The sequence below is a fragment of the Amorphotheca resinae genome (assembly GCF_003019875.1).
Source record: "Amorphotheca resinae ATCC 22711 unplaced genomic scaffold M430scaffold_3, whole genome shotgun sequence".
NCBI classification, from domain to species: domain Eukaryota; kingdom Fungi; phylum Ascomycota; class Leotiomycetes; order Helotiales; family Amorphothecaceae; genus Amorphotheca; species Amorphotheca resinae.
The window spans coordinates 46,884-67,967 of NW_020194473.1; the positions used below are offsets into that span (position 1 = coordinate 46,884).

The 21,084-nt window shown below is 48.9% G+C and overlaps 8 protein-coding genes across 8 annotated transcripts; 2 read left to right on the forward strand and 6 right to left on the reverse strand.

Moving 5' to 3' along the window:
* Positions 1-663: 663 nt before the first annotated feature.
* M430DRAFT_273342 (hypothetical protein) lies at positions 664-2,717 on the reverse strand (the record flags this gene model as incomplete). Its single annotated transcript, XM_024865582.1, has 9 exons — positions 664-850; positions 910-1,135; positions 1,193-1,628; positions 1,667-1,725; positions 1,807-1,933; positions 1,986-2,057; positions 2,121-2,269; positions 2,329-2,538; positions 2,609-2,717. 9 exons carry the CDS (start codon positions 2,715-2,717, stop codon positions 664-666), a joined length of 1,575 nt encoding a protein of 524 aa, XP_024722764.1.
* Positions 2,718-3,861: 1,144 nt separating this feature from the next.
* On the reverse strand, positions 3,862-5,176 carry M430DRAFT_48359 (hypothetical protein; the record flags this gene model as incomplete). Its single annotated transcript, XM_024867992.1, has 4 exons — positions 3,862-4,326; positions 4,415-4,499; positions 4,581-4,839; positions 4,912-5,176. 4 exons carry the CDS (start codon positions 5,174-5,176, stop codon positions 3,862-3,864), a joined length of 1,074 nt encoding a protein of 357 aa, XP_024722765.1.
* Positions 5,177-6,109: 933 nt separating this feature from the next.
* Positions 6,110-8,980, forward strand: M430DRAFT_116177 (hypothetical protein). Its single transcript, XM_024861624.1, has 9 exons — positions 6,110-6,471; positions 6,543-7,175; positions 7,229-7,264; positions 7,320-7,400; positions 7,488-7,612; positions 7,694-7,758; positions 7,819-7,968; positions 8,028-8,331; positions 8,423-8,980. Exons 1-9 carry the CDS (start codon positions 6,229-6,231, stop codon positions 8,838-8,840), a joined length of 2,055 nt encoding a protein of 684 aa, XP_024722766.1. The 5' UTR covers positions 6,110-6,228; the 3' UTR covers positions 8,841-8,980.
* Positions 8,981-10,089: 1,109 nt separating this feature from the next.
* On the reverse strand, positions 10,090-12,254 carry M430DRAFT_64445 (hypothetical protein; the record flags this gene model as incomplete). The annotated part of the gene is made up of 7 exons (XM_024869108.1): positions 10,090-10,739; positions 10,813-11,189; positions 11,247-11,438; positions 11,491-11,733; positions 11,786-11,948; positions 12,005-12,057; positions 12,111-12,254. The coding sequence occupies 7 exons, from the start codon at positions 12,252-12,254 to the stop codon at positions 10,268-10,270; spliced, it is 1,644 nt and encodes a 547-aa protein (XP_024722767.1). The 3' UTR covers positions 10,090-10,267.
* Positions 12,255-13,721: 1,467 nt separating this feature from the next.
* Positions 13,722-15,337, forward strand: M430DRAFT_25702 (hypothetical protein; the record flags this gene model as incomplete). The annotated part of the gene is made up of 5 exons (XM_024865280.1): positions 13,722-14,117; positions 14,173-14,253; positions 14,306-14,931; positions 14,984-15,300; positions 15,333-15,337. The coding sequence occupies 5 exons, from the start codon at positions 13,722-13,724 to the stop codon at positions 15,335-15,337; spliced, it is 1,425 nt and encodes a 474-aa protein (XP_024722768.1).
* Positions 15,338-15,785: 448 nt separating this feature from the next.
* M430DRAFT_48362 (hypothetical protein) lies at positions 15,786-16,388 on the reverse strand (the record flags this gene model as incomplete). Its single annotated transcript, XM_024867993.1, has 1 exon — positions 15,786-16,388. The coding sequence occupies one exon, from the start codon at positions 16,386-16,388 to the stop codon at positions 15,786-15,788; it is 603 nt and encodes a 200-aa protein (XP_024722769.1).
* Positions 16,389-16,781: 393 nt separating this feature from the next.
* On the reverse strand, positions 16,782-17,769 carry M430DRAFT_48363 (hypothetical protein; the record flags this gene model as incomplete). The annotated part of the gene is made up of 4 exons (XM_024867994.1): positions 16,782-17,261; positions 17,308-17,375; positions 17,425-17,467; positions 17,521-17,769. The coding sequence occupies 4 exons, from the start codon at positions 17,767-17,769 to the stop codon at positions 16,782-16,784; spliced, it is 840 nt and encodes a 279-aa protein (XP_024722770.1).
* A 273-nt stretch (positions 17,770-18,042) lies between these two features.
* M430DRAFT_33483 (hypothetical protein) lies at positions 18,043-20,958 on the reverse strand. Its single transcript, XM_024866377.1, has 6 exons — positions 20,841-20,958; positions 20,742-20,776; positions 19,578-20,675; positions 19,319-19,525; positions 18,770-19,269; positions 18,043-18,721 (listed from the first exon to the last, which is right to left on the reverse strand). Exons 1-6 carry the CDS (start codon positions 20,947-20,949, stop codon positions 18,331-18,333), a joined length of 2,340 nt encoding a protein of 779 aa, XP_024722771.1. The 5' UTR covers positions 20,950-20,958; the 3' UTR covers positions 18,043-18,330.
* Between the last annotated feature and the right edge of the window lie 126 nt (positions 20,959-21,084).

The following is a 21,084-nucleotide window of genomic DNA, read 5'->3' on the forward strand; positions in this document are numbered from 1 at the left end:
ATTAACAGGTTACATTGCGTGACTACATAAGGCTATCTTCCCAGCCTCAACAAGGCTACCAACCACCAGAGGCTAGAGCTACAAATTAGCCTTACCTACCTTAGCAGAGCACTTTATATACTTTGCACTGTGTGATCACGGTAATAGCATTACGAACGGTGTCGATACCTAACATAAATTTCAAGGATTTAGGTCTCATAGAAGTCTTATTTCTCTGTAGTCTATCTACATAGCTTAATTATTAATTCTGTATTGTCTCTATACCAAGTTTCTATGCCTACTTTGCGTGAACCCTAGAGCCTATAACTAAGACACCGGATATATATTTAAGAGCAAAATCAAAGGTTTTATATTGAAGGGGCTATCCCCATTATTCAGGGTATATATATCACACTAACCTAATTTCACTGATTTGGCCTGTGAGAAGCTGAAGGAAATCCCAACTGACAATTGAAACAGCAAAACCCGGTTTTGAAGATTAAGAACTATGGTTTGATTAATCGAAATCCTTCCATGCTGATGGTGACGCTGCTCTTTAGCCAAGTACAGGCCATAAAATTAGCTGCCACGTCCAACACCAATTCAGGTCATGGACTCATGGTTCCGTACTAACTAGAAAGTCGCATGTCGGTATTCGACGGTTCCTGTCTGGATGACTGAGCCCTAGTTCTTTTCCTCGTTTATACCGGAACCCTTTTCAGCATCTCTGCGGGATGCTGCAAGCATAAGGAATCGTGGTATGCCCATGGGAAGGGCTTCGTCACTTTCCATCAGTGGCGCGATATCGACTGTAAAGGCTGAAACAACAACGGCAAATAGTCCCAAGGCCAAGGATGGATAGTAAATAAGACTGGCCAGTTTCAGCTTTTGAATCACGAGGCATAGAGATCGAAGAAATTGAGTACTAACCGGTACGCAGCGGCGTATACCTCCTTTGTCACCACCGTAGCTGCTTCAACAATAGCAGGGGTGATGCCAGGTACCTGCATAACAGCAGCAGGGCTTCCCGTTGCCAGCGCTCCCAGCAGCAGGGGCAGTGAGGTTTGGGGCAACCCCAAGGGGAAGACAGCCTCCGCAACCGCCATAGGCCAGGTCGACCCTACCTTGGAGCGAACGATGGTGAGAGCAAGGGCAACTGTAGCTTCTGTAAGCGGCTTGCTCTAGCTTGAGTAACGAAGACTGGAGGGCTTACTTCCAATTGCGGCTCCAATCCAACGCACCAGAATGAATAGCCCTGTTACAGCTCCAATGTGCTCATTGCCAATTCCAAATTGGATCATCACCACAACGATAACCTGGATGAAGCCCAGGGCGACGCCTCCAATAGACAGATAAGCCAGGCCAGGTCGAATGCCATTTGGGGTCAATGTTGCCTGCAGGCCGACGAAGATAGCAAGGATCAGACAGGCAACTGCCAGCTGAAGATTCGTGCGACCTCTTTTGATAGTTATAGCTGCGATCAAGAATCCTACCTCTGCCCCAAAACCAGTGGGAAAGTTATAGAGCCCAATCTTTGTTGCATCTGTGGTATAAATAGCTTGGGTCTGAGATGACCAGACAAACGTAACGACTTCAAGTGGCATGGTAATAGCACCAATAGAAAAGAGGAGTAAGTTTACGCTGTGTAACTCTATTAGTCGTCAATCTGCAGGTAGGAACAGATTACTTGCCCTCTAACGTTATTGAACATTTTTGTAGGTAGCAGTGGATTTGATGCGTGACCATCTGTTAGATCACGGACCCAGGTTAGAAATTAGAACTGTAATTTCGCCTAAAGAGGGAGATAATTTGCTGGTTGTTGCTTACTCCAAAATCCCATTGCTATCAAGATTGCTATCCCGACGCATATAGGTACCAACACTGCAGCGGTACCCCATCCATGGAGCCCGAACGCTGCGGGGCCGGCGCCAAGGTAAAGACCCATCACCCCAAGCTGCAAAATGTCAGTCAAGCACCGAAAACGAAGGCCAAAAGACCCATACTACAAGGAGGCCAGCTCCAAACCAGTCATGACTCTTGATGAGTTTCCACCTAGATACCTCGGCATACGGGACCGGCTGTAGCATAAGATAGTTAGTCTCAGATTTAAGGGTGTCTAAGATAGCATTAAGAAGACTCACAGGGTAATAGAATAGAACGACTGCAATCAAAGCCAACCCAGATAGAATAATATTCAGATAGTATACCCATCTCCACGTGTCGATAGCCATTTTAGACGCAATCAGTGCGCCGCATGCGGTGAATGGGAACGGAGACATTTGGAGAATTGCTAGTTGTGTTTGTTAGTATCCTATGAAACGGGGAGCCAGTTGGGTGGGTGGCACTTACCTTGGACATAGGCCCTGTGCTTCTTGGGGAACATCTCAGATAGAGCAGCCAGTGCCAGGTACTGGTTGGCAGCTCCCACTCCTGCAAAAGTCATTCCAACAATGACCACGTTCGCGGAGTGTGTGGCGGCGCAAATGATTGCTCCGATCAGAGCAAAAACGTTCCCGACGATGAAGAACCATCTTCTTCCTAGAACGTCTGAGAATGAGCCTATTCAGAGCATCAGCGATCCGCGTCCTGCAAGTCTGAAGGATATATAGTGCCGTTGCGAGTAACGTACCAAGAACACCAGACAGAACGGCAATACAGGCCAACCAGGAAACATAAATCCATGGATAATTTGTTATTGGACCTGATGTATAAATTAGTATTGTAGCGTGACTTGTCATGGAAGACAGGTCAACCTACCTAGCTCCGCATTTATGACAGCGAGAACGGTCGCAGCCAGAGTTTGAATTTCCATTTGAGCAATCCAACCTAGCACCGGCCCCTAAAAGCATGTCAGCACATGATTAGTAACTCACAAAATGCCTACATACTGAAGCAGCCAGATACACTCGTAAGCCGGGCCTTTCGGGTTCTGTTGGGTTGTCCAAGGCCACGGCTTCCTTGTGCTCCAGTTCCTGGCCTTGCAAGACCTTTGGATCCATACTGAGATATTTCTTGATCTCTGAAGTCCAAAATCCACCCTAATACAAGTTCAAACAATACCAGCTGGCGAGGGGTTATAAAGTGTAAAGTTGAGCGTAGGACTTTCCCCGGAAGTGCCTTCTATTTATCCTCCCAACACCGGAAGAAAACACCGCTCTCGCAGTGACTGATCTGCAGACAACTGGCAGACGACTGTGTAAGCACTAACGCTCCCCATCTTCCCCGTCTTGCCCAGATTTGCTCAAATTACTGAGTAGGGATTCCCCGCATTAGCAATCTCGGACCCGGGGCCCCAGACTCCAGAGTTCGCGGAAGGGTGCGTACTAGTGCGTATACTAGGTAAGTGGCATTAGAGAAACTTCGGGATAGAGTGCGGACAATACGGAGCGTTCTGCCCGGCTTCATTTCATTTTCGTACAGGCGACGATCTTCTCTGATATAGTGAGGAGAAGGCAACAGATAGCCCCGAGTCGGGTGTGAGATCCCTTTGGCCATATCACAGACGGCTTATCAACAGTCATGGAGGAGATGAGTTTGTTAGGGCGTAAAGATGCTTTCCAACGCTCAACATATAGAGACAAGGAAGGGCGCTAGCTAGTCAAAGTCACAGAATATATCCTGGTATATCTTAGGTTAAGCCTTAATTTAAGCTTAAATTTAAAACCGGTTTTGGACATATAATACTTTATTCCCCTCTAGTAATCCTTTTCATGTACCTATGATCCTCTTACTGAATTAGAGTAATTTGTTAGAAAGTTAAACAGAGAAGGGTTTCTCTAAGATTTGGTAAATTAAGTCATTTATTGTTTTACAAATACTTTACTCATTTACTTCTGTGGCGAAGACAGCTCTTTAAAACAGTTGTTTGCTACGTTATTATCTTTAGGACACTCTGTACACCAATTTCTCGCCACTTACCCTCCCGGCTCTCATCTCCTGTAATCCTCCTAACACCGCCTGCAAACCCCCCGGTCTTACACTGGGTGGATGCACTTCTAGCTTCCCTTCTCTTAGCAGTCGCTCCGACACCTCGAAAACCTTTACGGCAAATTGGAAATCTGTAGCCGAAGCGTGAAACTCTGGCCCAGTCCCGAGGCGGAAGTTTTCGCCCAGCGCGGTGAAGGCAACGGAGGGCCGGACCTGGACTAAGTCGGGGGAGACTGTTGCGGGGAGAGTGATAGGCAAGATGCAGGCGTAGATACTGGGGGACGAGGTGCTTAAGGCACTTGTGCAAATGCTGACAGAAGGGTCGAGGGAGATGCAGTCGAGTACGTGGGTGAGCGTTGTTTGTGTAGTCGCGAATACGCTGGCCACACTCGGGGTCATTCTGAGTGGGAAGTATGTTAGCTGTTTTCCCATCTACTTTAAAAAAGACCTAGAACTACGAGAGAAAGAGGGAGGGAGAAAAGAATCCAAGAGAAACAGAACTCCGTACGTAGTCGAAGGCGGCCTCAGCGCCGAGTGTCTTGACAAGTTCAAAATTCCGGGGCGAGCATGTTGTGATCACCTTTGCTCCCGACCTGCGTATCTCGATCAGTATGTGTCAAACTTACACGGGCAATTTGACCTTGTTGACGGATGGAGAGACGGAAAGAACCTACATCTTCGCGAACTGAATTGCCAATGTCCCGGTTGCCGTGCTTCCGCCATAGACTAGCACCGGGAGATTCTTCGTTGTAACTGGGGCATCAGGCAGCGGCAGCTCCAGAGACTGGTATAGCGCTTGTGCAGCTGTTATGATGCCTAAGCCCAATGTGGCCGCTGATTCAAAGGAGAGGCTATCCGGTATATGAAGCTGGAGATCGCCTTTGGCAACGATGTACTCGGCGAAGGCGCCATCATTTAGATTGCTGTGGTTAACTGATCCAATCACCTAGAAATCAGTACGTGTCTTCCCTTCTTTTCGACAGAAGCAGGACTTAGTAGACTCACCACCATGCGTAAAGCCAGCTACCCGGTCGCCCTTCTTCAACCGCTTGTTTACATCCTTGCCCACCTCTTCAACTACGCCGGAATAGTCGCACCCTACAATTGCCCCTTTGCATGCCCTGAAATCGATGTGTTTCCAGTCCGTGGGGTTCAAAGCTACAGCAGCGGTTTTGACAAGAATATAATCGTCGCGGAGCACCGGTTTTGCCGCATCCGACACGAAGGAGGCCTCTCCCGGTGCTTGTGATATGATTGCCTTCATAGACATATCGTATAAGAGTACAAGCACTTTGTCTTCTCTTTCCAAATGTAGTGTAATTGGTGGCTCTCGATAGGAAGTTAGGAACCATACGAGAGGGCTACAACAGGACAGAAGGACAGTGCACTGTACTGACTAGACTTCCAGGATCGCTCGAGAATTAGAACAGGGATACTCCATAGGACGCGGGGAGGGCGAGCTTAACCGTAATCCCGAAACTCAACTCAACTCAGGATGCCATCCACTCGGGGATCGAGGAGGTTGAACTCCGAAGCCATTTTCCGGCCGTTGATGCGGGGGACCTAGCCATAAAGTCTCTCGGCCACAATGCAGCAGCAAGCCCCCTGAACCGCGAACACAAGCCATGTATGCATATATGACACCTTGATAAGAGGTGAAAAAGAAGGAGAAAAGCAAGAACCGGGTGAAGATTGGGCCGCGCAGGATGCTGGCGTGGGAGCAGCCGAACTCCTTGTCCGTATATAAGTAAGGTATAACTCATATGTAACGAACCAGCTTTTCAGCTACGCAATACACGTCAAATGGTAGGATTACTATACAGAGTATATCCTTTTACACCTGAGTGCCCGCTATGATGGGCAGCTGTAAAACGCATTCGGGCTATCCCGGAAACCGTCTCCCAACTAAGATGACATCCGCGGCTGGCGGCGTCCCATCCACGGATTCCACATCGTTCGCCGCCTCCGCTTCGATAGCAACCCATGTCTCTCCGCCCGCAAACTCTGTAGGTTCTGCTTTACTCCAGTCGGGCGAACTGCTCCCTGTCCCTGTTCGGCAGATTAACGAAACCTCCGCGACCCATCACCCCCAAAGTCTCTCCATGCCTTTCTCTCCCGGCGAATTCGGGCATCTGAATGCCGGAGCAGCGTCTCCCATGATGACCTAGGAATTCGAACTCGCAGAGCCTCTCTCTCTCTGTCCCTCCCTGTCTCTATGTCTCTGCTCTTTATCTCCCTCATCTGTGTGTTCTACTGAAGACTGCTGGTCAATCTCAGCTCAATCTCAATCTCATTCTCAACCTCATTCTCAACCTCATCGCCATGGTCGCTACAGCAGGGAACTCGATGGCACGCAAGCTGTGGGAGCCTCGAGATCCCTCCAAGACAAACATGTCCCAATTCCGTAAATGGGTTAACACAACCCGGGGACTGAATCTACAGACATACCGAGACCTCCACTCGTGGTCGACCGCCCGCGAGACCGCCGACGAGTTCTGGGTGGCCTTGTTCCAGTATCTGCGCCTCAAGCCCTCCATCACGCCCACCCGAGCAGTCGAGAAAGCGGTAAGCCTTCCCTCTGATGCAGAGGAATCATGCTTGTGGCAGCGACTGATCTCTGGGTGCAATCCGTATAGCATGGCGGTCTCCTCTTCCCGCCCCCGCGCTGGTTTCCCCAAGTCCGCATGAACTTCGCTGAACATCTCCTCTTCGGCACCACGCGCTCCCCCGAGCAGATCGTCTTTCACGCATGCTCTGAAGGTGGCACCAACCTCCGCCATGTCACCTGCGCGGAACTCTGGGCGAGCGTTGAGAAGATGGCCGACGCCATGATCTCCGCTGGCATCCGCACGGGAGACCGAGTCGCTGCCATCATCTCCAACAGGCCCGAAACCATCACGTGCTGCCTTGCGGCCCTTTCAATTGGGGCGATCTGGTCGACGTCCTCGCCGGATATGGGCACGAAGGGGATATTGGACCGCATGATGCAGATCAGGCCGAAGATCGTCTTTGCCGAGAGCTCCGTCGTGTATAACGGCAAAAGAAGGGATTTAATGGCGAAGCATCGGGAGTGGACGCGGCAGATGGCTTCGACGCCTGACTTTCTGAGAACCGTCTTGATCGTGGAGTCCGCGGACGTCCAAACGGATTTAGGGAATGATTTTGTCACCTGGGACGCTTTTCTGAAGAAGGGGGTTACAGGCAGGAAGCTCGAGTTCCAGCAATTACCATTTCATCACCCGGGGTTTATTGTGTTTTCCTCAGGAACGGTAGGTGGCATCCGAAACCTCTTACCGTCGAGACATGTTGACATATTTCGCAGACAGGACCGCCCAAGTGTATCGTCCACTCCGCAGGCGTAAGTGTAAAATCCGGTTCTGTGTTGAGCGGTTGGCCTGATAATCTTACGCTAGGGTCTTCTACTCCAAGTGAAAAAGGACTATGTTCTCTCGATTGACGTCCGTCCTGAAGATACTGTGTTTCAATATACAACGGTATGTTCTCCACGCCACCTATTCACCTGGACGGGATCGAATCTACCGGAATCTGCAGACGAGATGCTGACTTCTTGTCAAAACCAGACAGGATGGATCATGTGGGCTCTCGCCCTCTGTGGTCTGTCCTACGGAGCCAAGATGCTCGTGTATGATGGCTCGCCCTTTAAGCCAGATCCGACTGTCCTCCTACGCCTGGCCTCTCAGTTGAAGTACGTAAAAAATCAACTTAGATCGTTGACATATTACAGAAGAGGGTTTAGTTACGTATGCGCTGACCTTTTCGCTCGCAGAGTAAGTGTTTTTGGCACATCTGCCAGATACTTGACGGATTTGATGACCTTGGGAGTTAAACCACGTAAGGAGACTTCGCCCCAGAACGTCTGCATTTGTTTATGGAAGTTCTAACAACATTAAGGTGACCTATTTGACCTGTCCTCTCTACGAGTAGTTACATCCACCGGCTCGGTCCTCACCGCAGAAGTCGCGGAATGGTTCTACGACGTTGGCTTCCCCCCAGACGTGCACTTGGTCTCTTGCAGCGGAGGCACTGACCTCGCATGTTCCCGTAAGCCTCCCCTCTCTCCCATGCCCCATCAATCTAACAAAGCTCCAAAAAAATTACAGTGGTCATAGGCGATCCCACCAACCCCTTCTATGCTGGCGAGATCCAGACCGAAGCCCTCGGCATGGCCATCGACATCCTCGACACCGGTGAAGAGCAACCCGTCTCGATCAAGCAGTCTGGCCAGCCGGGCGAGTTGGTCTGCCGTGCGCCGTTCCCCAGCCAGCCCGTCGGCTTCTGGGGTGATGCCGACATGGTCAAGTACGGCTCCACGTACTACGAGCGCTTCGGCCCTCGCGTCTGGTACCAGGGCGATTTCGTGAGCGTTGTTCCAAGCACCGGGGGTTATATCATGCTAGGACGATCGTGAGTTTCCCTGTCTCTTTCTGGATAGAATATCCTAAATGTCAACTTTGCCACACCTCTCTCTTACTGCCAGCTGACGCAGACACTGCAGCGACGGTGTTCTTAACCCCTCCGGCGTCCGCTTCGGCTCCGCAGAAATTTACAACGTCCTCAACTCTTCCCGCTTCCCCGACTTTGCCGACACAGTCTGTGTTGGTCAGCGGCGCCCGCAAGACATTGACGAAACCGTCGTGCTCTTCGTGAAGATGCTCCCCGGCAAGACCCTTACCCCGGCTATCACGAGCCAGATCCGCGATGCGATCTCAAAGGCTCTGAGTCCCCGTCACGTTCCCAAGTACGTGTTCCAGGTGGATGATGTCCCGTATACGACCAATGGGAAAAAAGTTGAGTTTGCGGTCAAGCAGATTGTGTCAGGCAGAAAGGTGAAGTCGACGGGGGCACTCGCGAATCCGGAGTGTTTGGTAGGGTTTGAGAAATTCTTTCACGTGGAGAGGCTGGCAAAGCTATAGACATAGACATAGATATAGATATAGGGGTTGATGTATTAGAGTGTCGGGAGAGGTACTCAGGTACTGACCTGGATCTCTTGCGCCTGTATAGTTTACTCAACTCCCCAAGAGGAGCGGTACATTTAAACTTTATCACGGTCACAAGAGCATTAATCAGAGCATACGTTTCAAGTAAGGTAGTCATCTTCTTTGAGAGAAAAGTGGTTGCTGGCACTGAATCCCATCAACAGCCCTCCGGTATCCAGCGTAGCCGCGAAATGAAAGAGCCTGAAGCCTGGCAAGAAAAAGAACAGGTAGACACTCGTTGGCTTTACCTGGACGGGCCACCACGTGTCCATGTTGGCGTCAAAATCAATAGTGTCTATTCTTCCGAGCTACAAAAATAGAGAGGGAGGGGTGTCAGGAGCATGAGCGAGGCCGGTCATATTCCTTTGGCCTCCTAGACCCTGCGCCAAGGGGGAGTGGCGGTGGGGGGTGGGGATCATGGGGGATTCAATGGTGGTCGGTGGATATCACCACCTACCGTCCGGAAACAAACCATCGACTCACCGCGGTCCTCCCAGCTCAACTTCCTCAACTTCGGGGGATGTTAGCTTCGTTGGTAATTATGGCAATTGTGGAATGGCCTACTTCCTGCTCCGGCTCAAACACACTGCTGCAGTCGTCATCTGCCGGCGTGGGATTTGTGGGTAGGCTGCATCGGCATAGAAGATGCGGTATGGAAGACCGGGGGGGGCAAACGACGGAGACGCGAGACGAGAGATGAGAGACAAGAAAGACAACTCCAACTCCGTCGCCAAGGTAAGCGCGGGCGTTCGCTTCCCCGCAATGCTGCGGAGCCGAGAATGCGGGGGAATGCGGGGCCAGCGGCTCTGTACGAAGTGAAGCATAAGAGACCTCGACCCTACAAACCACGAACCACGAATCACGAATCACGAACCACGAACCATTTAGCCTCCCTTGGAACCCACATCGCCGGGGTAAATGCGTCTCGCATAGAACGGCCCCTGCTTTAGAGGCTCTAGGGTCGGGTTGAGTCCAGCTCCGCCCAGTATTGTTGGCTAATCCTACAAACTCTAATGAGGTGATGGAGGTGCTATGATATATTAAGAGACAGCTCAAGCAAACAGCTGTAAATAGCAACGCATTTGAGGTATTGCAACTTGCAAGACCGTAAGACTTTGCTCATGTATTTTCTCGGGAATCAATTCATGATGAGCGGTTTGTCCGACGACAAATTTACATTAGGGTACATGACCGTGGTCCATGCAGAACACTTCATATATCATTCTCATCAAGACATACCTAGCTGATAACAACCTCTCAAGGCTAAAATACTGTTTGATTGAAGCTCACACAAGACGAAAAAGAGAAACCCCCCAGAAAGGCCGGATGACGAGTCGTGAATATCCATCTCCATCACACATCTAGAGCCCCAGGTCCTTTTGCACAGAAGTGGCAAATTTCATACCCGGTGGCACCTTAATCCACTGCTTTGTCACTGGGTCCAGCAGTGTGTCCTCACACTCCTTCCACGCCTTCCTGATAATATCCGCCTTCTCCTGTGACCTAGGAGTGATCTTGACCTTAAAGTCCGCAGGCTGTACCGTCACCCCACCAACCAAATCGTTGATGTCAACGGGAATGGGAGCTCCATGCTCATCTAGAGCCCTATCAAAGTTGAATGCCCAAAGCATTCGGGCCATGCCCATAAAGAGCGATCGCTCAGCAATATGCATACCCTGGCAAAGACGTCGACCAGTTCCGAAAATCCAGTTCTGGCGCTGATCGGGATCTTTGTTCGTTGCGGATTCGTGTTCGCTCTGAAAGTCGTTTTCAAAGCGAGTAGGATCGAAGGTGCGGGGGTTAGGGTTGCGTTTCGGGTCCATGTTAATGGTCCTGGGAAGAGCGACTCGAATTAGTATTTATCCCGCAATAAGTGATCCTTGAGGCAATTAGAGCGGTTACTCACCAGACATTGTTGATGATAGTCGAACCCTCGGGGATTCTGTACCCCTCATAGAAGTCTTCCTGGAGGTTGGAGTGTGGGACACCAAGAAGTACGGTCGGCATCCACCGGATACTTTCCTTAACGCAAGCTCGAATGTATTGCAAGTCTTTAGCATCATCCAGAGTTGGGAGCCGGTCTGGACCAACAACTCGATCGATGTGTGCTTGGGCTGTCTTCTGAACTTCGGGGAACATCATCATTGCCTGAATAAAACCTACTAATATGCCCGAAGTGGTGTCGGAGCCTCCCTCAAGTAGCGACCCAGTGATGTATGCAGCTTGTGTGTCTGAGAAGCCTTCTGCTTTCTGTGCTTTCAGAACATCGAAACTAAAACAAGGCTGTAGAATAAGTGTTAGAACGGCAGTCTTATAAACACTACACCAGAAAAAACTTACAAGGGCAGTTCCGTCGTATATCCTAGCTTTGGTAGCAGTCCAATGTTCCATGTACAAAGCACTCTCCTTCATATTGAGGTTCTTCGCCTCTCTATATGATGGAAGGAAATTTCGTACGCCTCGAAGGACAGGGAACAGATCCAGAGCCAGAGCACTGCCGGCTCCAACAATCTTAGCCCATTCTTCAAAATTCTTGAGCAATAATCAGCACGTTAAATGACTAGATTATTATTGGGAAACGTACTTCGAAGAATCGCAGTAGTCGGGGGTCGTCCTTCGCAATTGTCCTAAACCCAAAAACCATCTGTGTAGTAAGGGAATTGGTATACCGTCTCACGTGGTGCATGAAAGCATCGGGATCATCAAGAAATCCGACCATCATATCCTTATTCTCCAGGTCTTGATATGGGATATAAGCCACGGCAGTTGTGATGTTTAAAGAGTTGTGCATCATCTTATGGATGGACCGCCACATTGGGCCGTATTTCTGATCAATTGTCAGCTCTGAGCAGAGAAGTAACCTTCCGCGGCGTACTTACCATAGTCACGAATCTCTGATCATCGCTCACAACTTCTTGACCAAGGAACATATCTGGTCTAGACGAATATATGGCACTTTTTTTGTCGAGTATCTCTTTGACTGTCGTTGGTGACGATAAGACAATATAGGTTTTCGTTCCCAGAATCAACGAGTAGATAGGACTTTTCCACTTGTTAACAGAGCACTTGCCATATCGGGTTCGGAGAATCAGTCATACCAATATTCTTCTGCCCATTTCTGGAATTGGAGATGAGGTTTGTCTCTTGGCATCTGCGACGTAAGTCAGGACTCAGGAGCTACAAAATATCCAGATAGATACTAACAAGATGAAGGTTTCCAAGGATAGGGACGGTTGGCGGACCCGGGGGAAGATCTTTGGGTCGTCTCCCGATGCGTAGTAGTGAAACTAAGCCATACAGGAAGACAACACCTCCTCCGATCAGCAATGGCAAGATGACCTGATACATTGTTTCAATTTAATTGAAGTTAGCAATGTTGAGTTCTCAGCAGAGTGTTAAGCAAGTCTCTGGTGTACTTTTTGAATGAGACGCCCGACTAAGTATATATATACCTCGATACCTCGTCCGGAAACGAAAAGCCCGCTAAGCTTCTCGGACTGATACCCTAGCGTCCGGGGTTCGGCGACCCATGAAGCCGGCTGCGGCTGCGGAGTACCCCGCATGTGGAGTACCCCGCACGCGTGGGGTAGTAGTGCATATTGACTAAGCCTATTTGACACCACTCGGGTTCGGAGAAAAGAAAATCCGGCGGCTCCGAGGACCCCTTGGACTGATGATCACCGGGATTTACCCCGATAGCAAGCCATCGTATAAAGCCCGGCGTCCTGTACCCCGGATTCCGCCTCGGCGTTGGCCTCCGCTAATTGCCCGGGCCGAAGAACGAGGTGGGTGCCGGTTGATGAGATATCCTCCGTGGCCAGGGCTGAGGTGATGAAGAAGCGGTGCATTCTGTTGTTGGAGAGCTCCGACGCGTTGGGATTAAGATTTCCTGCCGTTGGAGAGGCAATTAAAGCAAATCTGGAATCTTTACATGTAAGCGAGATGCTCTTAGGAGAAAGACAATAGCAACCAAAATACAAAGTAAAGGACCCCCCCCCCCTTCTCAAAAAAGTAATAGACAATAGGATTTCAATTGTACCCATCAGATTCTTTTATATGCCTTTCAAAGATGCAAGTATCCTAAGTATAAAGCATGTCAACGGAGCCTGATATCACCTCTTACTATCTCTCTACGCGTTGACTTTACTAAAGGGCACCTAAAAAGATGCATTGACTCTTTGGAAAAGAGTTGTATACTTGAATACAGTCGCCCTGATACCAGATCATAGGGCCGAAGCGTTCGAAGTATGAGTCGAAGTACCTTAAGTAAAGGACAGTCACCAATAACTAGCAATGTCCATTGACAAATTCTTGGTCAATATCAAAAAGTGAGAGAGAGCCTACAGGAATCAGTATTGTCCGTTCCACTGGACATAGAAACCTACGGCACATTCGTTGGGAATACTTTCTGATAGAACAAGCCATAGATATCTTGGTAGTAGGACTAATCCCGCACAAGTCACTGTTCTGAGATTTTTGAACGAAAACTTGTCCTCTAGATAGATTGTCAAAACAGAACCCCCATGCTGAGACCCATGGCTCTGTTCGAGTTAGATTCCAGAGTGTGGTTGCCGCAACGCCCGGACGGGTGATCTAACCCAAAGCGTCCGGACCGAGAGAAAACAGAAAAGTCTCATCAAAGGTCAAGGTTCCCCCAATGAGGCTGAAGGGTAGATAAAGCACTCGTAAGTTTAACAAATAACATGCCGAATGATTCATATGTTCTGCTGAATGTTACTCCTCTGTCGCTTACCTTAGGAAACCCTTCCTTTTTTCCCCGACGATCACACCGACAGGACAACGTTCGCACCGAAAATGGATAGTCTTATCAGATCCACCTTCATAGACGACATCCCAATTGCTGCAAGAGGCTCAACAGGGGAAGATCCAGATGAGGCTCTCGTAACTTGGGCTCCCAGCCCTTCTGAAAGCGAGCATCTTGGAACTTTGGATGAGCCTAGAGATTGGTTCTGGCAGTATTGGCGTGATATCGAGTTTGACTTAGCAAGGTCCCTGTCCGAGACTCGCATACCCTCACAACCACTGCGTGACAAACTTGTCTGTTTATATTTCAAGCATATCCATCCTCTTTGTCCGGTCTTCGATGAAGTAGAATTCTTCGCGTCTTACACCTTTGAAAGTAATGGCATGTCTTTCCTTAAGGCAATCAGCCTATTGGAATTTCAGGCCATAATGTTCGCTGGTTCTTTGGTACATATAGAGAGCCCTTCTCAAAGAAATAATTTAGCTAAGGACCCGGATATAGCATCTTAATAGCCACCAGATTCATGACACACAATACCAATCCACATATCAATGCCACAAATCACTATTTGAGACCGCCAAGGTAGGCAATTACTATTCACCCCAAAAGGCTTGATGTGTGCTGATTATATTAGACAACATACAACGCCTGCGGAGATGCATCACCAATTGTTCTCACCAGGGCTGCGATCCTACTCACATACTGGAGTCCATACCGCTCAGAACTATACACCAACATCTACTGGGCTGATCAAGCTCTCATGAATGCTCGTGCTGCTGGACTACATGAGGATCAACCTCAGTCTACAAGTCTCGTATCACCCGGACGGAGAAGGCTGATCTGGTGGTGCTGCTTGCTTCGTGACCGACTTCTCGCTTTTGGTCTACGTCGCTTCCAGAGGCTTTACCAAGAGACGCCGAGCAGGCCTTTGCCAACCCCGCACGATTTTGAATTGAAAGATGCTCAGGCAGGACCTTTGGACATCTCATGCAGGTTACTTTACATTGAGAATTTCATTGCTCAATGCGAGCTGAGTCAGATCCTTACTCGGATACTAAGATTTCAAGAACAGAGGATACATGCAGCAGAGGTCGTTAAAGGCGGATTCAATATCACTGATCCGGAAATTTGTGAGGTTACCTCACTCCATCTTGAACTCGATGCGTGGAACCATCGACACGAGAAATTACTGAACCAGAACTGCCGGAAGGTGTCTGCTGCTTTCAGTATGCCTCTTCAAATGACAAAGATTTATTATAGGTAGGGCATCCATTCAACCCTGATACTGCACGGTCTGATGGTTTTGGTACAGCTCTGCCATCGCAGCTTTATATCTCCCATATATGTCTTTGACGCCTAGACAGTCCAACAGCAGCATCCCAGCGATTGCGCTAAAGGAAGTGAAAGAAGCAGCATCACAGATAGCCAAGAGTACAGAGATGTTAGCATACAATGTTGACTCAGACAACATACCTTGCGCAATGTATGAAACTCCTCCTGTCTATTCCTGGGGCTCATCACTGATTTTAAAAAGAGGGGCATGGATCACGCTCCCGATCGCAGTGAAAATGGTCTTTCTACGCAATTTAACCGACATAGAAGACCCAGCCACAGAACTTCAAGAGATTGGTAGTCTCTTGAACTTGCTATATTTGTTTAAGCATAGATTTAGCGGGGGGCAATTTATCTGTAATCTCTTAGATACGGTCATATCCCGGATGGTTGTTGCCGGTAGCAAAAATAATCTGCTGGAGATTTGCGGGCTTCTACAGGATGCTGCCGGTATTATTGACACGGGCTTAGCCCATGGAATTATTCCATCAGCAAAGTTATGAATTAGTAATTGAATTCAAGGAACTCGCTGTCTCATCTTATCACCAGTCATCTAATTTCTAATGGCCAGGGACTGAATGATATGCATAGATGTGGAGGTGCGGAAGATGTGAACCACTCAATTCTTTTGGGTGACAACTGGCTACTAGAGCTCGAATAATTCATCACTCATAATGAAACTAATGAAGGTTCCACTATAGTGACGGCATCCATATCAACTCAGCCATATCCCAAAGATCCCCGAACCTCCTAGCCACGGAACCAGCAGCGCATGGAGAGCTCTAGACGGAAATTGGTGGAGGAGGGGGAACAGTATCGAGAGCTCGAGGGCCAATATTGGGTCTTTTCTTCAACAGTGTCTGGTCCTGCTCCTGCTCCAACTTCTTAATCAGGTCCTCCGGATCAAAATCAACACCGATTGGGTTCTCCGCGAATTCCTTGCTAGCCATAAACTCGTCCGCCGCCGCAACAGTATCAAAATTGTCAACCTGAGTCTCGATCTGATTTCCGTCGGGGTCTTGATAGTAGATACTAGTGGTCGGACCATGATTCACTGACCAGATCGGCAGAATACCCTTTGCTTTGCGCTGGCGGTAGGCAAGGCATAGAGTCTCGAGCGAGTCGAAGGTGAATGCAATGTGTTCGAGGCCGGCTAACTCCCGCTGCTTCAGACCAGTACCCGGTACGGAGATAATAGCAATTCGGTGGTGCTCTTCGTCATATGTAAGGAAGGAAATGAAGGAGTTTTCATACGTGGCCTCCGCACCGAGAAAGGTCTTGTAGAAGGAGACCATTTGCTCGAATTTACCGGTACGAAGAACGATGTGCGCCAGTTTAGTAGGAGGTATCACCTTTGTACAAGGTTGGTTGAAGTCAATCGCCATTATGTCGGTCAATGTAGCTATGTGTCGATTGGGCTGGTGTTTTTCGATCTGCGAAAGGTATGGTTGAAAATGGACTTGGAATAGATACTCTTGGTACTATCTATTTATACTTGAAGTCTGCTAAGACGTACGATGGCATTGTTCACGGCAAAGATTCAACCAGGTTATTTCTATAGATGAGGCACAGCCAATCGGAACAGTTTCAGGGTTGACCGACCAAATATGGCACCGGAATTCCGGGCCCGCGGGGTAAAGCTATATGGGTGGCTTGCTATTTGTACTCTTACACGTGATACGGCTCTCTACACAAATAACAATAATGACGGAGAGGAGACATAGAGGCCGGGGTTGAATGTCTGATATGTAGCTAATGAGCGTTGAGCCTGGTTACAACTACACAAATTTCATCTTGTTCTTGATGATTCCAATCCTGTCAATCTCGACCTCGACCTCATCTCCATGTCTCAAAAAACGTGGCGGTTTCAAAAAGAACGCAACCCCGCTGGGTGTTCCAGTCATGATGACTGTGCCAGGTTGGAGGGTTGTGCCTCTACTCAAATGCCTAATTATCTCCGGGACGTCAAAGATCAGATCGTCGGTCTTTGTCTGTTGTCTTTGCTCGCCATTGACTTTGGTAGTTAATGTGAGCTGAGACGGATCGGGGATGACTTTCGTAGAGACGAGGATGGGTCCGATGGGCGCGAACTTGTCAAAGGATTTTGCGTAGCCGTGTTGACCAGCGGATTGCTCGGGGATTTGCCACCATCGTGATGAGACGTCGTTTCCTACTGTGTAGCCAAGGACGTAATCTAAAGGGTTTGCGGATTCTGGGAGGTCTTTGACAGGCTTGCCAATCACTACACAGAGCTCGCCCTAATGTAATGTAAGAAACTGTTGTGACATCTGGTTGCGTACTTGCCTCGTAGTCCATCATATCTGCCAGGGGCTTTGTCACTGGGATGTCCTCATATGGGCCCGCGAGGGCATCTACATCTATTAGCATTTAGATATATAATTAATATTTCCGGCGGCTTACCAGGCGGCTTTGTAAAAACTATTGGATACTTGGGGATGGCTTGCTAGAAATCAAAGTCTGTCAGTAGGATCCAGCTCCAAGTCAGGTCGCACTCACCCCTCCCTCAGCGGCATGTTGACGATAATTTAAGCCAATCCCGTAAAAAATTGGCACTGTAGGAAGCGGGCTCAGAACTTCAGCAATCTCTTTCTCGTCCCCAGATAGAGAAGCCCCTTCTTCCAAAGGATTTGACGAGTATATTTTGCTCTTCTGGCCAATTAGTAGAGAAGACCCTTCGGGCGCTTCCCCAAAGTATACTTGTCCATCGCTAGCTTTGAACCTCACTAAACGTTGAAATGAAGACATGTTGCTTCCTTCGAAATGTAAGGCTTGCTACACTGTTAAGTAATCGAGGATGGGTCAATTTATATATGATACAGGGCTCTCGGAGGTTCGCAGGACTTTCCCCGAGATCCCGAATTGCAGAAGACGTGCCCTAGCCACAAATCCGGAGAAACGGAACTTTCAAATTACCTAAAGCGCGGGGTATCTAGAGAATATGCAGGCAGGGGGCGTGTTTATGGTCGCTCATAGGTAAATGGGGCCGGTATTCAGCGTAGATTGCATGTCAAAGGCGGCCGGCTCTTCATGTGGTTGATGATTAGGTACCTAGTTTGTTTGCTATGTACAGCTGAAACTTTCCTACATTTTTCCCGAAGGATCCAGCAAGCAAATATCTATGATTTGTTGCTCTGGGATGTAGGCGGCTACCGAGTAGCTACCATAACTGAAGCCTGATGTATCCGTCCCGTGGCTGTTCCAACAGAGATATCGGCACGAATCACTCTGTCTTGTGTATGGAGATAGTGATATAATAAAGCTTATATTCTGCTGCATTGTTCCGCAATGCATATACCGTCTCGAGATTCATGTCGTTTGTAGAAAATCGTCACACGGTAGTAAGGTACTCCAGTCTTCCATGTCGAAGTCATTCATATTTATACTGTCCAGCCCATAATCAAAATCATCTGTGGGCATCTGTTCATAGGCAGGATCTGCGACGATTATTGAATCCTGCCTCTCATTTTCATTCAGCATGTTTTGCTTTGCGCGTTTGGTAGCTACCCGTGCTAAGCCAGAGAGATCACGAGCGACGGAGAAGCTGAGCTGGCCTGACGATGCAAACTCTATACGCGCGAGATGACCCGACACTACATCTAGGAGGGCAATGTCGGATGGTGCGGTGGGAGCAGTTGGGTACTTTAGCACGTGAACAAAAAGATTTATGAGCCCCAGGATTGGGTAGTAAAAGCCGAGCCTGTTACCAATTAGCTTCTTTTACCATATGAACAACACGGCAGCTTACCATGTTGGTGTCCAAGCATATATGTCATTGATATATCTGGTCATCAAAATGATACCTCGAGAGGCCTCCGCGACGATTTCTGAGCTAGCGTTAATTTGGTCACGGAGCGAAGGGCTTCTATCTCGCCCAAGCATCTCGCTCCAAGGATAGGTAAATATGGAATGGATCCCAATCAGGCTCCCAAAGTAGGAGTAATGCAGATATATGGCGTGGGTGGTCTGAAGGCCCCTTGGCAGATTGGTAGGGTCGAGCACAGTGCCAGGTCTCATGCTTAGCGGGATAAGGTCTCGCCAGTCTCGAAGCTGCCGGTCCAGCTCGCAAACAGTCCGGACTACCTCGTCCGGTGTTTGACGGTAAGCCGCTACACTACTACATCGCTTTGCAATCAGGGAGGATATCTTAGCATGTTTGGCTGAAAGAGTGCAGAACTCAAGTTTATTGGTGTTGTTGGACGGAATCCTGGTAGGGATCTGACAACTGATATCATCGTCATCAATAGCCTGGGACAGTCAGTACCTTGTGTCAGCGCTAGTAGATTGGTTTACTGACTGATGGGCGTCCCGAACGTTGAGAAATGTGCTTTTCGAAGATATAGAGGACCCAGAAAATCCAATTTCTCTGGTCAGTATCCTGTGGGCTTATACCCCAGGTCGAGCCGGGCTGTCGATGAAGTCCTTTTGACTGAGCCAAACGCAATGCTGTTGAGGCAAGCATGTACTCGAGTTTAGGACAACTCAGTGCTTCGGCATAAAAAGCCTGTATATCATTAACCATGAACTCCAGGATAAGTATGCCAACTTTGAAATACCATGCAAAGAAGGGCTTGGATGGCCATCAATCCAGTCCTGGAGAAACAAAGTTCCGAGTGCTTCGATAAGGAGTTCTCGAAATACTGCCACCCTGCAATTTGAGGCTTCGTGTAATTAAATGAATACCCCTTATTTCCAAGCTCTAATCGACAACCTTGAGCATATACAACATTTCGCAACGCATACCAAGCGGGGTCTTCATCCTGCTCGGATGTTCCAGCACTATCAAAGTGAGTCCGTAAACGAGCTTCAAATCTGGAGCGGACAATAATATCAAAGGGGGCATCAGGAGCCTTCTCAAAGTACTCCGTTGCATATCTGAAGGCCGTCTCCCGATCTGGCTCGGGCGCTCTCTCGGTACTGAGCCTGTGGTCGAGCTTGAGTAGCTTCGTAGTCGAGCGCCTGAAATTCATAGCAATCTGAGCGAATTCTGTTGAGCCGGTCCTCTCCGCCACCCAGTCAATACCGGCCTTCGAGCATAGAGATAGGAATGATGCAGGGCCATGGTACTCCCAGTCAGGGCTCTCTGGGGAGTGGATGTTGTCAATGATTTGATCCATCGGCGTCTTCTGTCCGGGTCTCAGGGGGTCAATATCGACGTCGTTCACGTCACGATAGGACTCGCTATATGCTGTGCGAGAGTCAACCAGTTGAGAGACTTGTGGGCTCTTATGAGACATCTCTTTGTGTGTGCCCAAATTTGGGGACGTGGGCGATGGGTTAGACGAGTCGAGAACATGGCCAGCAGCTGGTGTGTGGCTACTCCGCCGGTGTGACAATGCAGTAGTATGGGCATCTTGCGGAGGAGTACATTGAAGCAGTTGATAAGAGTAATCGGTCTGTGGGGGAGAGAGTGGTATCCGTTGTTGTAGTTGTTGTTCTTGATCTGGTGCGTAAGGAGACGTCTTCTGCACCACCTCAGCTGCCGGTATATGCTGCGACTCATCTTCACCATTTCGGACTTGTGAGGGCGTATAGGCCTCTTCGAGGATTGCCTCTATCCGTGCAATTCTATCCATAATTACCTTGTTATTCTCGTGGCTTTCTCGGCGGCTTCGTCGCTTCAGGGCTGGGTAGACGCATTTTTCTCCGCGGTCCTGGTTTTTATATGGTAAGTGTCGGATATGATACTGATATGGATTGAAAAAAGCTGATCTGCTCACTATACAGTTCCCACAGGTTGGCTGTTCGCCGTTGCCTGGATCCTCGTAAGCATCAATTCTCTACCGGACAGGACAGCCGGTGGGGGGTCCCCTACTCACACCTAACCTTCTTCAGCCGGCAATAATGGCAGGCAACAGGCCTCTTCGTCCTCTTCGGACTGGCATGATTCTGAGCTTCACTTGGATCACAGTGCATCACGGTCATCATCTTGGGAAGATGTATGAGTGTGGAGACAGGAAAAGGGCGGGGGTTGAATGAACTACGCGGTTGTATGATTTACTAAACCCACCCCCGATGCACTAAAGCGACGAAATACGGGGAATCCGGGGGTGGGGAAGTCGA

What these genes read in the sequence shown, in the direction of transcription:
- M430DRAFT_116177 (XM_024861624.1), top strand. Translation starts at nt 6,229, where the DNA reads ATGGTCGCTACAGCAGGGAACTCGATGGCACGCAAGCTGTGGGAGCCT. An exon ending in CCCGAGCAGTCGAGAAAGCG is followed by an intron (nt 6,472 to 6,542) that starts GTAAGCCTTCCC and finishes CAATCCGTATAG; the next exon opens with CATGGCGGTCTCCTCTTCCC. An exon ending in CACTGACCTCGCATGTTCCC is followed by an intron (nt 7,969 to 8,027) that starts GTAAGCCTCCCC and finishes AAAAAATTACAG; the next exon opens with TGGTCATAGGCGATCCCACC.
- M430DRAFT_33483 (XM_024866377.1), bottom strand. Translation starts at nt 20,949, where the DNA reads ATGATGACCGTGATGCACTGTGATCCAAGTGAAGCTCAGAATCATGCC. An exon ending in CAACCTGTGGGAACTGTATA is followed by an intron (nt 20,676 to 20,741) that starts GTGAGCAGATCA and finishes TATAAAAACCAG; the next exon opens with GACCGCGGAGAAAAATGCGT. An exon ending in AACGTTCGGGACGCCCATCA is followed by an intron (nt 19,270 to 19,318) that starts GTCAGTAAACCA and finishes TGACTGTCCCAG; the next exon opens with GCTATTGATGACGATGATAT.